Genomic DNA, 14,911 nt, shown 5'->3' with positions numbered 1-14,911 from the left:
AAGTCTGTTTTAAATATAAAAATAAAGTAACTTTGCTTGAGTTCTGAGCGACAGACACGTAGTCAATGACATGTTTCTGTGTTTGAAGAGTGGTTGTAAGTATTGCAAGGTTTGCGAGATAAGTTTTTGGGATAATGTTTATTTCTTCTCCATTTAAGTATTCTGATTTTTAACAGATAAAAAAAAAAAAAAAAATTGAAACGAATAGTGTGTCCAAAAGACAACAACCCAACCAAGAGCAAAAAACAGCACGAGGCCACAAATAAGTATGTAGTAAAGCGCGAAAATACTGCACCCGGATTCGGGCTCCAGCTAGCCCCTTAAAAATGAAGAATAGTTCATTGAAAACAATAAATGTTATTTCTATTTACGACTTAATTGTTTTTGTACATCAATGGGTTCATTATTTTTTTTTATCGGTACATTACGTTTTAATTTTCCGGAGAGTTCTATATTTTTTGGGATGTTACTTCTCACCTTCAGGATGTTTTATTAGATGATCTTCTATGATGTGGAATGCTATATAAGTCTTTCCTGAATTCGTACCAGCGCATATGATAGTATTTTTACCAGTTAAAGCTACCTCGGCAAGTTCTTCCTGGTACTGCCGGAGATTTATTAATGTAGGTGTTCTTTCTGTGAATAAAAATAAAAAATTGAAAAAAAGGTAAAGTTAACAAAAAGTTCTGCATGTTTACATAAATAAAAATAGTGCATTTGACAGAAAAATTTAAGAATTTGTAGGAAAATATAAGAGAAACATTATAACATGTATTAAAGTATAGACGACATATCGAAAATCGATGTAAAAAAACCCACATATTTTTATTTTATTTTTTTCCTTAGGGGGGATGGACAGAGGGGGTAGGTTTAGAAACCAAATGAAGAGTATCCTTCATCGCATTTTACATATGCATATATTTTCGAAATGAATCATGACGTAATTACCAGGTTTACTTGTATTGAAACTGTACTATACAATCTGTAATCTTAATAGTGGTTTGAATGATAATTCAGTGGAGAAAGACCTAAGTGTTGCTTAATCTATATGTAAGCTAGATATCGAAGATGAATTTCATAACATTATTAATTGTTCACATTTTAGAGAAGAGAGAAGTAAATTTATAAATCGTTTTAGTAGAAGGCCAAATATTATATTATTTACTGAAATTATGTCGTTTACAAATAGGACAGATCTCATTAATGTATGTTAGTTTATACGAATTATAAACAAGAGAATGTGCCCTCCTGAATAAGTTCTTTTCGTCTTTGTTGTTGTTTTATATATTGTATATTTATGTTTATGTAGTTAATATATTTTATTATACATAAAATTGAGAATGGAAATGGTGAATGTGTCAAAGAGACAACAACCCGACCAAATAAAAAAAAACACAACAGCAGAAGGTCACCAACAGGTCTTCAATGTAGCGAGAAATTCCCGCACCCGGAGGCGTTCTTCAGCTGGCCCCTAAACAAATATTTACTAGTTAAGTGATAATGAACGCCATACTAATTTCCAAATTGTACACAAGAAACTAAAATTTAAAAAAATACAAGACTAACAAAGGCCAGAGGCTCCTGACTTGGGACAGGCCAAAAAAGCGGCGGGGTTAAACATGTTTGTGAGATCTCATGCATGTCTTCTCTGTATCTATGTATTTGGTGATGATAATAAAGATATATATATATACATGAATTTGGAAGAATATTCTCAAAAATACTCAAAGTTAAATAATTGGAGATGCTTGGATCGACAATGTGTACACAAAACGCACGTTGGTCCACAAAAATTAATCAGTGATGTTAAAACAAAACCAGTTGCTCCGCAGGGCGCAGCTTTATACGACCGCAGAGGTTGAACCCTGAACGGTTGGGGCAAGTATGGACACAACATTCAAGCTGGATCCAGCTCTAAATTTGGATTGTGATTAAATAGTTGACACAACATATGTTTCTGACACAGAATGGATGTGTTCTAATGAACTTAAAATTTGTGTTTTCTCTAAGAGCAATTCACTATGCTGTTGAATATTAATCCTCTCAAAAAAATGTTTGAAGAAATTTTCATTTCATTTATGAAATTTCAAATGAGAAAAATTGAACCCAATTTTTTTAATCACATCCCCTTTCCCTCATTCCAAAACTAATCTCAATTAAAATTTCTAATAGAGTTTGCAACAATAACTACTCATTTCAATACATCATAATATATTAAGATGTAAAAAAAATGCTTGTTATCACTGAATGGTAAAGATTGTTTTAATTTATCAGTTGGTAGTAAAAAGTGAATATACATTGTATATTGTATATAACAAAGATTTAAGTTGATTCTGGACAAGGAAAGATAACTCCAATTAAAAAAAAATCTTGCTATTGCACAATATTGTGCAATTAAATATTTCTTGCTTACTATTCTGGACAAAGAAAGATAACTCTAATTAAAAAAAAATTGCTATTTCACAATATTGTGCAATTAGATATTTCTTGCCATTGCACAATACTGTGCAATTGAAAAGATTTGCTATTGCACAATACTTAATATAATAATTTTTTATCCTGATTTGGACCAACTTGAAAACTGGGCCCATAATAAAAAATCTATGTACATGTTCGGATTCTGATCATTCAGCATATCAAAGAACCCCAAGAATTGAATTTTTGATGAAATCAAACTAAGTTTGATTTTGGACCCTGATTTTGACCAACTTGAAAACTGGGCCCATAATCAAAAATATATGTACATGTTCGGATTCTGATCATTCAGCATATCAAAGAACCCCAAGGATTCATTTTTTGTCAAAATCAAACTAAGTTTAATTTTGGACCCTTTGAACCTTAATGTAGACCAATTTGAAAACGGGACTAAAAATTAAGAATCTTCATACACAGTTAGATTCGGCATATCAAAGAACCCCAATTTTTCAATTTTTGATGAAATCAAACAAAGTTTAATTTTGGACCTTTTGGACCTTAATGTAGACCAATTTGGAAACGGGACCAAAAATTAAGAATCTACATACACAGTTAGATTCGGCATATCAAAGAACCCCAATTATTAAATTTTTGATGAAATCAATCAAAGTTGAATTTTGGACCCTTTGGGCCCCTTATTCCTAAACTGTTAGGACCAAAACTCTCAAAATCTATACCAACCTTCCTTTTATGGTCATTAACCTTGTGTTTAAATTTTATAGATTTCTATTCACTTAAACTAAAGTAATGGTGCGAAAACCAAGAAAAATGCTTATTTGGACCCCTTTTTGGCCCCTTATCCCTGAACTGTTAAAACCAAAACTCCCAAAATCAATCCCAACCTTCCTTTTGTGGTCATAAACCTTGTGTAAAAATTTCATAGATTTCTATTTACTTTTACTAAAGTTACTGTGCGAAAAACAAGAAAATGCTTATTTGGGCCCTTTTTGGCCCCTAATTCCTAAACTGTTGGGATCAAAACTGCCAAAATCAATCCCAACCTTCCTTTTGTGATCATCAACCTTGTGTTAAAATTTCATAGATTTCTTTTCACTTTTACTTAAGTTAGAGTGCGAAAACTTAAAGTATTCGTACGACGACGACGACGACGCAGACGACGACGCCAACGTGATAGCAATATACGACGAAAAAATTTCAAATTTTGCGGTCGTATAAAAACTAAAACAAAAGATAAAAAACCTTGCATTGAGGAACCGATAGTTCCAATTTTTTTTTCAAATGTGTATTATGACTTTAAATTCATGTAAACACCAAAGTGGTTCATACTGAGCTGGTAAACTCAAGAGGGAAATATCAACCAGCAGTTGCATCGAACAGGTTGTTCAGAATAAACTCTTTGTCGATATTATGAGTGAGGTTTTGTACGTCCTACTCGCATTGTGTATACAAAGACTCATGCATTCAGGCGTTTCGCAAAAAAAACTAAAAGCTTTAAAAAATCGGTGTCGCTCACCTTGGTCTTTGTGAATATTAAACAAAGAAAGAGGATGGATTCATGACAAAATTGTGTTTTGGTGATGGTGATGTGTTTGTACATCTTACTTAACTTATCATTCTTGCTGCTTAAAATTATCTCTATCTATAACGAATTTGGCCCAGTAGTTTCAGAGGAAAATGTTAGTAAATATTTACAAATTTTATGAAAATTGTTAAAAATTGACTATAAAGGACAATAACTCCTTAGGAGGTCAATGGACCATTTCAGCCATTTGAATTATTTGTAAATCTTACTTTGTTGAACATTATTGCTGTTTACAGTTTATCTCTATCTAAAATATTATTCAAGAAAATAACCAAAAAACAGCAAAATGTCCTTAAAACTAACAATTCAGGGTCAGCAACTCAACAACAGGTTGTCCGATTAATCCGAAAATTTCAGAAGATATAAATCTTGACCTGTTCAACAATTTTACCACAGATTTCCTCTAAATGTTTTGGTTTTTATGTTTTAAACCAAAAACTGCATGTTACCCCTATGTTCTATTCTTAGCCATATGGCCATGGCAGCCATCTTAACTGCATGGCCGGTCACCGGACAATTTTTAAGGTACATACCCCATAGATGATTGGGGCCAAGTCTGGATTAATTTAACCCAATAGTTTCAGAGGAGAAGATTTTTGTAAAAGATTACTAAGATTTACAAGAAATGGTTAAACATTGACTATAAAGGGCAACAACTCCTTAAGGGGTCAACTGATTATTTGGTTTATGTTTACTTATTTGTAAATCGTATTTTGCTGAACATTATTGCTGTTAACAGTTCATCTCTACCTATTACAATATTCAAGATAACAACCAAAAACAGCAAAATTTCCTTAAAACTACTAATTCAGGGACAGCAACCCAACAAAGGAATGTCCGATTCATCTGAAAATTGCAGGGCAGGTAGATCTTTACCTGATTAACAATTTACCACGTGTTAGATTTGCTTTAAATGCTTTGGTTTTGCCAAAAACTGCCTTTTACCCCTATGTTCTATTTTTCGCCATGGCGGCCATCTTGGTTGGATGGCCGGGTCACCGGACAAATTTTTCAAAGTACGTACCCGCAAAATGATTGTGCCCAAGTTTGCTTTGATTTGGCCAAGTAGTTTCAGAGGAGAAGATTTATGTAAAAAATTACTAAGAGTTACGAAAAATGGTTAAAAATTGACTATTAAGGGCAATTACTCCTAAAGGGGTCAATTGTCCATTTCAGTCATGTTGACTTATTTGTAAATCTTACTTTGCTGAACATTATCGCTGTTTACAATTCATCTCTATCTATAATAATATTCAAGATAATAACTAAAACACCAATATTTACTTAAAATTACTACTTCAGGGGCAGCAACCCAACAACGGATTATCAGATTTAACTGAACATTTGAGGGCAAATACAAATAGACCTTTTGAACAATTTTTCCCATGTCAGATTTGCTCTTAATGCTTTGGTTTATGAGTTATAAGCCAAAAACTGCCTTTTATCCCTATTTTTAGCCTATAGGCCATCTTGGATGGTTGGCCTGGTCATCGGACACATTTTTTAAACTATATACTCCAAAAATGATGGTGGCCAAGTTTGGTTTAATTTGGTTCAGTAGTTTTAGAGGAGAAGATTTCTGTTAACGATAACGACGCCGGACGACGGATGACGGTCGCCGGACGCCAAGTGAAGGGAAAAGCTCACGTAAAGAGACTTCAGGACTTTCAAAATAGTTTACCTAGCTAAGGTTATATATATATATTCCTAAGATACAAAATCCTTTATGTTCTAAAAATCGAAAGTTTGAGGTATGGCATTCCACAAATCCAGGTGAAACCACATTACTTTTAAATGTTCTATACCAACATGACCAAGTCAGGAAAATGGCCATTGCTTTGCTATAGTTCGTTTCTGTGTGAGTGTGGCATTTTAGTGTTGTTTTATGTCGTGTCGTAGTTCTCCTCTCATATTTGATGCGTTTGCCCGAATTTTAGTTTATAACCCGCATTTGTTTTCCTCAATTGATTTGTGAATTTCGAATAGTGGTAAACTACTTTGGCCTTTATTTGTCAACAGTTATTTTAAATTGATGACCATATCATTCTAAGTAATAGCTGTAAGAAATGTGACATGCGTGCCAATGAGACAACTCTCAATCCAAATCACAATTTTTAAATGTAAACCATAAAAGGTCAACGCACGGTCTTTAACATGGAGTCTTAATGCACGTGGAACAGCAAGTTATAAACAGTCACGGAATAAAATATTACGTTATAGATAATGCATATTTTAAGGTTTTTCTTGTCGTTGAACACCCCGAGGTGTGTTCTTCGACAAGAAAAACCTTAAAATATGCATTATCTGACTTATATACCGTCAAAAAATATCAATTTTATAAAGATTTGTAAAATTTAGTATCCTATTTTACCGACAACACTAAGATGGGATATTCCTTTCTAATGCGTTCAGGTTTTAATACGCCCTGCGGATCAGAATGTGAAATAACACTCACTAAATAATTCAGATATAAACCTTTTAAAAATTATTATTCATACACAATAAAAATATTACTGTAACTGCATGAAGTAAGACACAAATGTATTGTTGCCATCCGATAACAGTGTATGACAAATACAAGACACATTGTAAGTAATTTATTGTACCACTTGGCTTATGGAAAAGGGGGAGAGGGTATGTTTTTTTTTCTATTTGTTATGTTATTTCTATCGCGGAAAAATTATTTTTTTAATGATTTTTCTTGAATCGAATGAAAAATTTAGAAAGATTGTCTTTTGAATAGCAATACATTTCATTGAAAGATAATCATGATATCATTATATACCCCCCGCCCCCGACCCTTTCGTGAGTTACGTTAATGTTATTCAGTAGAATATAAGATTATCGTATTAGTTGAGTAAAAGGTATACATAAATTTTAAAAAGTTAAGAACTGACACGAAGACGAATATAAATACATGTAGGATACAGTATGATTTCTTATTCAGTGTGTATCGTTCTGAACATGCATAAAATATTTGCCACTGGACGTTAAGCAAGCAACTAAAAATCAATCAACCTATTCAGTTTGACTCAATGAGATTTTCAAAATCTTACACACGAATATGTTATATCTTATTTTATAAATAATTTTTGAATATTATTATTATTATTATTTATTTTTGAAAGTCTACATTAAAATTCATCTGACGCATATGATAATGTTTCTTTATTGTAGCGAAGAATTAACAAAACTTCACGTTATTTGTTTCTAAAATAAAAATGCGGGACTACAATGCGGTTTCTTTTACACCTATCATCGATTTAACCTTGAAAAATAAATTTCCAAATCGGAAACAAAAAACTATCAAACGAATAAAGTTTCGAAGTTAATCATTGATTGCATATGTTTATCGAGGAAAATAATGACCTCACATAGGTCATTATTTTATGCCTTGGAGCATATATCATTGAAACATGGTATCGTCCGGGTTGATTCTGAAAAAGAATGACCTGTCGTTCTGAAAGAAAATAACTCCATATAGGTATATAAAAGTGTATAACCATTCAAACAAAAGAATATTTCACTAATCATTGATTTCAGGATATGAATATAGTACGCCAGACGCGCATATCTTCAAATATTTTAACAAACAACTCGTAATAGATACTTAGATTGCGTTTTTGCCCGTCAGATGTGTATTTTACTACAAAAAAAACCACTTGTAAAAGGTTTGCTTATTTCTGAAGGCCAATTCCTATCCTATAAATTTATACTTCTACATCATTTCAGTGAGAGTTGTCTCCTTGGCAATCATTATGCATCTGTTTATTCTTATCGTTAAAGATGAAATCAGGATGAAGTTTCGAACGTCAGAAGCACGTGTCGTCTGATGAATAACTAATTATAGATAGCAGGATAAGCAAGTCGTACACCAGACTCTCGTCTGTCTCTAAAAATTAAAATGTTGTCCAAGATAAGGTTGTTCTATTCCTTACTCCATCACATACCAAGAGTCATTTCTATGGCTATAACTTTTATAACATTGACTTTATTATTATATGAACTTTGTAAGGTTCAACTTAAAGGTAGGTAAATAGAGAAAAAAGTGTAAACAAATATATGTTAAAAAATGACGAAATAAAAGGCTTTAAGCATAGATTTCTTTTTGAAAGTAACTGCACCCGAGATAAACAAAATTACACAAAATTTGAATATTTTACTGCATTGATAAGCGATTTCTCCCACTTTATTTTTGATAGCTCATTCAAATGTAAACACGATATGAGAATCAGTCCAAAATATAATAGACAAATACAACAGTCAGGGGCGTTACTTAAACAAGTTATTTTTTTTAGTTACTTATATAAGTAATTTTTATTTTTAAAAATAATAAAATTACTTAATAGAGTTATTTTAATTTTAAATAGAAACATAGACTAAAAACACCATTTTAAATCATAAAATAAAGAATTTATAAGATTTGAGAGGAGTATAGAGATAAAGGGTTACTTTAAAAATAATGACAACAATATTACTTGAATGAGTTATTTTATACATTTTTGAAAAAAATTAGCAATTACACTTATCTAAGGCACATACGTAATTGATTTGGGTTACAAATTATAAATAACTTAAGGGCTTAATTAATTCACAAGTATCTATCTATTTATATCAGTCTACCTTCAAGATTTTAGATGAAAATGATAATTTAATAGTCCCAAGAGACCAATCTTTGACCCAGAAGCGTCGGTATGAAATATAAGTGCGTCAGAAAGTTAATAAGTGTTTCAAAAGAATTAGTTTATATATATCAAGGGAAAAATAACCAGATGACTGTGACATTTTTTTTAAGCTAGTAAAATCGGTATTATTGGACACCTATAAATATAATTTTCAGAAAAATAACTTATATAAATTATATTTAAATTAGCTTCGTTTTCAACATTACTTGTATAGGTTATTTTAATTGTTACTTGTTTAAGTAATGCCCCTGACTGTACAAAATTAAGAATATAAAACTGACAAAATACCTGTAATATCAAGGAAACATTCACACCGTTGATCTGCAACCTGCAACGTATATGTACCCCTCTCCGCCTGTTTAATCCTTGGAAAAATTAGTTTGTAAGCCTGAACATTGATATCCTTCTCCAGAAAACATAAATGTGCTCGCGTAACTTCTTTGTCAAATAGAATTTCTTTGCCGTCTTTATACCATTTCGCTTGATGCTCAGGTCCGGTAAGTAAGCACTGTAAAGTCACGCTGACACCCTCGACACACTTTAAATCTTGAAGAGTTTCAATAACTGAAATTTGTATAAAAATAATAATAGAGAGGTATTAGAAATAATTGTGCTAAAATCATGGAACCGTTTTTTTAACCTGATACAATGCATTGATTGAAACCGTTCATATATTCAATTTAAGAATGTCAGTCTTGACTTGTCAAAATATATGGTAGATTTGAAGTTGTAACTTTAGACAGTTCCAAAAAATATGCAAATCTTTTGTTATTCCGATATGTGTATCAACGATGTACTATTTTGAAGGGCACAGTCTTAATATTTCTTTAAATAATAGCGAGTAAAAGTTTGAAGCAGTTACATATTTTACGCACGTATTTGTTCTCAATTCTGAATTGTCATTCAAATATTACAAGGATTAACATGCTTTAGGAGACTATACGATGTAATATGCATAATTGGTGGATATTCAATTTGGGATAAATGAAATCCAAAATAAACTGACAACGCCATGGCTAAAAATATAAAAGGCAAAAGGTTGTATGCCAGTAGAACTGTCATTACACTAGAACCTCACGTATATATCTCCTATACGGTGTAAAAAGTTTACGGCATCATAAGTCGATTATGGCCTTTCACACATTACGCGTGACTTTTTAAAGGATGGAATTACTTATTGTACTTGAGTTCTTACGTGCAGATTTAGATTGTGATTATTTACATGTTATTCAATCACATAGTTTTATTTTCCATGTTTTGAGAGGTGTAAAGAGTCTGTATTCCAGTGTCTTTCATTCGACAAACACAAATTTTACATGTAACAAATAGTTCTTTTCTAAGAACAAACAGTTATAACAATTACATTTTTGGTACTAATTTTACTGCAGCAGAGGCAGTTTTCTATTAAGAAATGCCTCTGCAATGATTCCCGAAGTAAAAATTATTTTAAGCCCAAAATTTATGGAAATGTTAAAGAAATGATTCGACACAAAAACACAAAATGAAAATAAGTAACGTGAAGAACAAATCTTATTGTACCATATCATTTTACAAACTCATTGTCTATTTTTGATGGTTAATTCAATACAAATTATTGATATTTTAATTCCTGCCAGATTGTGGGCAAACACAAAATCTTGTTTGCCATATTTGTCCTGTAACTTACTGTGGCAGTCCTTATTTCGAATAATGATTTAACCTACCTTATATCAGACAATATATGTATGTAATACCTACTTTCGACGTCTCCACTTGATCCTGTTAGACTTATAGCTGTAAAATATCAGATGAAAATATTGATTATAATATTGCGTTCCATTTTCGACTACTGAATATGTGTGTGTGACTTAATCAAATAGTAAAATATTGCACAGAGTATAAAAAATGGCCCTTATAGTAAGTGGATACTATTAAGTAGTAATTTAAAAAAAATCTAAATTTCTGTTTCTACATAATTATGTGTGTGATTTCTAGAGTTATTGGTATGTATTATTATCAAGATATAATATCTCTTAATGTGACATGTCACATGATTAATACTATAAGGATACGAATATCAAAACCATAATTTACATATGCATACCGCTAAGTTTGAGTTCCAGATCTGATATTTTTGACTCATTTTCTTTGTCTTTTTCTTGATAATCCGTAAGGTCATCTAAATACTTAAGTTCAGTAGCCTCGTCCATACAGCATATTTTTAAGTGATCTACTTCCATCACAAACTCATTATTACATTTTCCACAAAACTTTTCTAATCTTTCAGCAATGGTCTTGAATACATAGAAATATTGATTTAATTCCTGATCGTTTACTCTGGTATTTCCTCTGTGTATAATTTCATTTCGTATTCTACGACATCTTTCCATATCATCTCCAATTTCGATTTCATTAACCCATGGCTCGATAGGATGTTCCCATCCCCTGGTTGGTCGAGCATTTGGATCATGCAGATTTCGTAGAATAGAATATATAAGTGGAATATCAAAGTCAAAGTATCCATACTGTACAGCATTGCCAAGTTTTGCCCATTCTCCCGGTTTGAGGCGACGACTTAAAAACTTATTTCGACTGCAATTGATATAAATCTGACCGGGATTTTCAAAATGCAGAAGAACCTCTTGTAAGAAACTTGGTAATAAATTCTGTGTAGCATGACCAAGCCGAGCATAATGTGTCTTAGGGGATACGTACGCACCAATAGCAGAAGACATTGTCTCAGTGTAACGTCATCACACTTTCTTGGATATATTCATAATATTGTTTGAATTATCACTCTGGAAGTTTAATTCGGATCCTTTAAGCAAAACGGTACTTAAATGTCAAAGTGCGTTCGAGATGTTCAAATCATTCCTCTCCCAGCTAGTAAACTTAATCTATTGCCGCATTGTGAAGGTGCATCTTTCATTAAAAAATGTCATCTGTTAGACACATTACAGAATCATCTGGTCATGGTAAATAGAAAAGAAAAATGACAGGTTTAAATTTCACAATTATGAAAAAAAAATTCTCAGGAATAAAGAATGCATTCTTAGAATGATGAAAACTTTATCACTTTGTTTAAAGATAATATTTAAGTTTATAATAAAATCACAAAAAAACACTGAACTCTTAGGAAAATGCAAGCACTTATTATTGTTATGAAATCTTACTTGTGAGCACTAATCTTCTAATGAGGAAACCGTATCTAATGAGAGATAAATTCTCCGTATGTAGGCGCTGCTAGAATGTTGCAACGACAAATGGAAGTCAAGATATGAGGCAGACTTAACTACATCTGTTGTATCTTTTTTCAAAAATAAAAATCATCAATCAAAAGCTCAAACACATCAAACAATTGGAGAATAACTGTCATATTTCTGACTAGGTACATACAATGTCTGATGTAAAAAATGTGGAATTGAACCTGTGTTTATAGCTAGGCATACCTCTCACTTGTATGACAGCTGCAATGGTTTTTCATTTTGCGATTGTATTTACATATGTGAAATCCATCCATAAAGAATTGAAAGATTTTAAGAACTGGGACCGAATCCTTACCCTGAAAGACACATGGTACTGATTAACATTAACTTTCACATAGAATAGCCCGTTTGACACCTCAAGGGTATAAAACAAAATTTGGTCGTTCAATGTATGACGGAAAAGTATATAACCTTCATCAGAAATGGTTACTGCTATCTAAGCAACAAATGAGTCGCTTTATTGCAGGAATCAGAAGACGTTAAGTGGCGGTTAACCGTTTGAATAGAGGCTGCGCACAAAGTACTAATTCTTTGGCGTATAATGATCAACCATGATGTGAACAATCATCTTAAGAAAAAATTTGAAATGTCTGACATTGTAAAGTTCGACTATAGTAAAAGTTGTAAAATGCTGTATTCTGTACAAAAAACACTTCATTTTGTTTTTAAAATTAAGGTTAGGTAAATAAATTTGTTTTAAAAAAAATTTTGTTCGTTAAAATGCCAATGTAATCATAAACTATGTGAACTTATACGAACTTCAATTGTAACAAAACTAAAGATATAATGAGTAACAAAGACAGACCATTTTATAGATATACCAAAAGGGTAACTTGTTGCAAATCATTATTATTAACTGTTTCGTTGCATTTAATAGAAAAAGAGGACTTCGTGGCAAATAAACCAAAATTTTATTGAAAATCAACAGTCTTCAATACAGAGATTTTTGTTATAAAATTTAAAACATCGATTCCACATCTGCTTTTCTATGATGTGTTAGCGTTTATTTTTTACAAAATGTTCTACAAGACCTGTATATTCTATAACACTTCATGCTGAATCACTTAAGTCGTGTGCAGCCTAAAAAGTGTACTTAATTTGGTCCATATGTATACTTGTTTGAACCAATAACTACATTTATAATCTTTTTTAAGGAAATAAATTCCAGCACGGCATGCAATAATCCTATACTTATCGTTCAAACAATTGCCAAATAAGAGTACAAGGATAAAGGCTGTGGATTTTCTTTAAAATTTCCTTATGTTTAGCACTGAATCAACACAAAGGTACATAATCCTTAAGTTATCTTTTATCATACCGGTATAACACAGTTATCTTCCTTTACTAATTATTTCATGATTTATTTTGGATTGAATCGGTCAACAACATGGTTTATCCTTGTTTCACATTCAATGTCAACATGTTTTTCTTATAATAGTTCAATCCATGCGTACACAAGTTAATCCCATTGTTAATAACATGAAGAAAGGGATGTTACAATGTAGATGAAATAAAAAAAAGCACTGATATATCATTTTATTACACGAAAGGTTAAATTGTTGAAGAAATGTTGTTTTTCTGTTTCAGGTAAAATTTGAAACTTTTATTCTATTTAAAAAAGCATACAATGTTCTATAACCAAATTTTCGAAAACAAATTATTTTATGTAATAATGATACTACAATTAAAATTAGAATCGTTTTAACTTCAGATGCTTATTCAATGTTGGATTCGTCTGTTTTTATTATCTTAAATTTATATTTATTTCCAGTGTGTTCATCTTTGTTTTCTTCCAACATAATAATTAACTCTAAGCTCATGTTTTCTATAAAACTAAATCACCAATTATTTAACATACAACTGTGTCCTCTTTTCGTTTTTTGTTGTTGTTCTACATGTTGTTCTTCAGAAGTATGTACCTTTTTAAAACGCGTTTACTATTGAAAACTGAATTTGAAATATTTTTCACCTAAATAGATTCTATTTGCGCAAGGGATGATGCATTTTATGTGTGCCAGTAATCAACATTTAACCCTCATGTATAGCATATCATAGTTCATGAAAAGTAAAAAATGAAACGAAAATCTGATTTTCTATTGGACTGGAAGGGGTGGATATGTTTTAAACGCCGATAGATTTATCCAAGGCAAAGTAAAACAATTATTAAAGTGATGCGTATATGGTACGAACATAAATAAAAATAATATATAGTGAAAAATGAATCATGCGAATTTCAGATAACTAAACCTGTTCACAAATGACTGTGGTTTATATCTAAACTGACAGCAAATCTATCATAAAGTATAACAACATTGCATGCATGAATACAATATATTTTTTAATTTATAATCATGAACATTAGTGAATTGCGCATGCTCCATTGGGATTTTGTTAAGACCTTTGGACACTACCAAAATATTATATCTCTCTTACTTAAATTTTCAATTTTTGAAAAACCATAAAACGAAAGTGAAAATATAAATTTAAAATTCATGGTATGTCTCTTTATCAATCATACATGTTGATTTAATATAACATCACTTTAATTCAACCAAATATGACATAAAAAAAGTCTCTTATTTTAGATATGAATAAAATGTATACTTACCATATAAAATTCCATCTGATATAGATTTTAATGAATAGTTCACAATCGGAACATATTGTACAAGGACATGAATGTATAGGATCAGTTACTTGTTAAATGTACGTATGGCTATTTATAGAAACATTACCGGATCAATTCGAGCATTGGTAATGTTTACCTTGGATATTGTCGTATTGATCTTTTAAGGTGTTACTGTAAATAGTTACATTGCCAATTGCCAAACAGTACGCCGAAGTTTTGTGTTTTCCATAATTTGAAATATATTTTATTATAGAAATATATTTAAATCTCTAAAAATCTAAAAACAATTTAACAGAGAAAATATTTAGTTTTTTCTTTGTGTAATCCCGTGTTT

At 31.2% G+C, this 14,911-nt stretch overlaps 1 protein-coding gene across 1 annotated transcript in view; it reads right to left on the bottom strand.

Moving 5' to 3' along the window:
* Positions 1 to 14,653, bottom strand: part of LOC134726462 (antiviral innate immune response receptor RIG-I-like) — a 37,662-nt gene extending 23,009 nt beyond the window's left edge. The window contains exons 1-5 of the mRNA XM_063590868.1: positions 14,557 to 14,653; positions 10,787 to 11,648; positions 10,441 to 10,476; positions 8,992 to 9,267; positions 478 to 636 (exon numbers count right to left, since the gene is read on the bottom strand). Of these exons, the coding sequence (XP_063446938.1) occupies positions 478 to 636; positions 8,992 to 9,267; positions 10,441 to 10,476; positions 10,787 to 11,417 (1,102 nt within the window). The 5' untranslated portion in view covers positions 11,418 to 11,648; positions 14,557 to 14,653. The remainder of the gene's footprint in view (positions 1 to 477; positions 637 to 8,991; positions 9,268 to 10,440; positions 10,477 to 10,786; positions 11,649 to 14,556) is intronic.
* Positions 14,654 to 14,911: the final 258 nt, after the last annotated feature.

This window comes from Mytilus trossulus, chromosome 7 (assembly GCF_036588685.1).
Source record: "Mytilus trossulus isolate FHL-02 chromosome 7, PNRI_Mtr1.1.1.hap1, whole genome shotgun sequence".
NCBI lineage: Eukaryota > Metazoa > Mollusca > Bivalvia > Mytilida > Mytilidae > Mytilus > Mytilus trossulus.
This window is presented reverse-complemented; position numbering and strand designations above follow the sequence as displayed.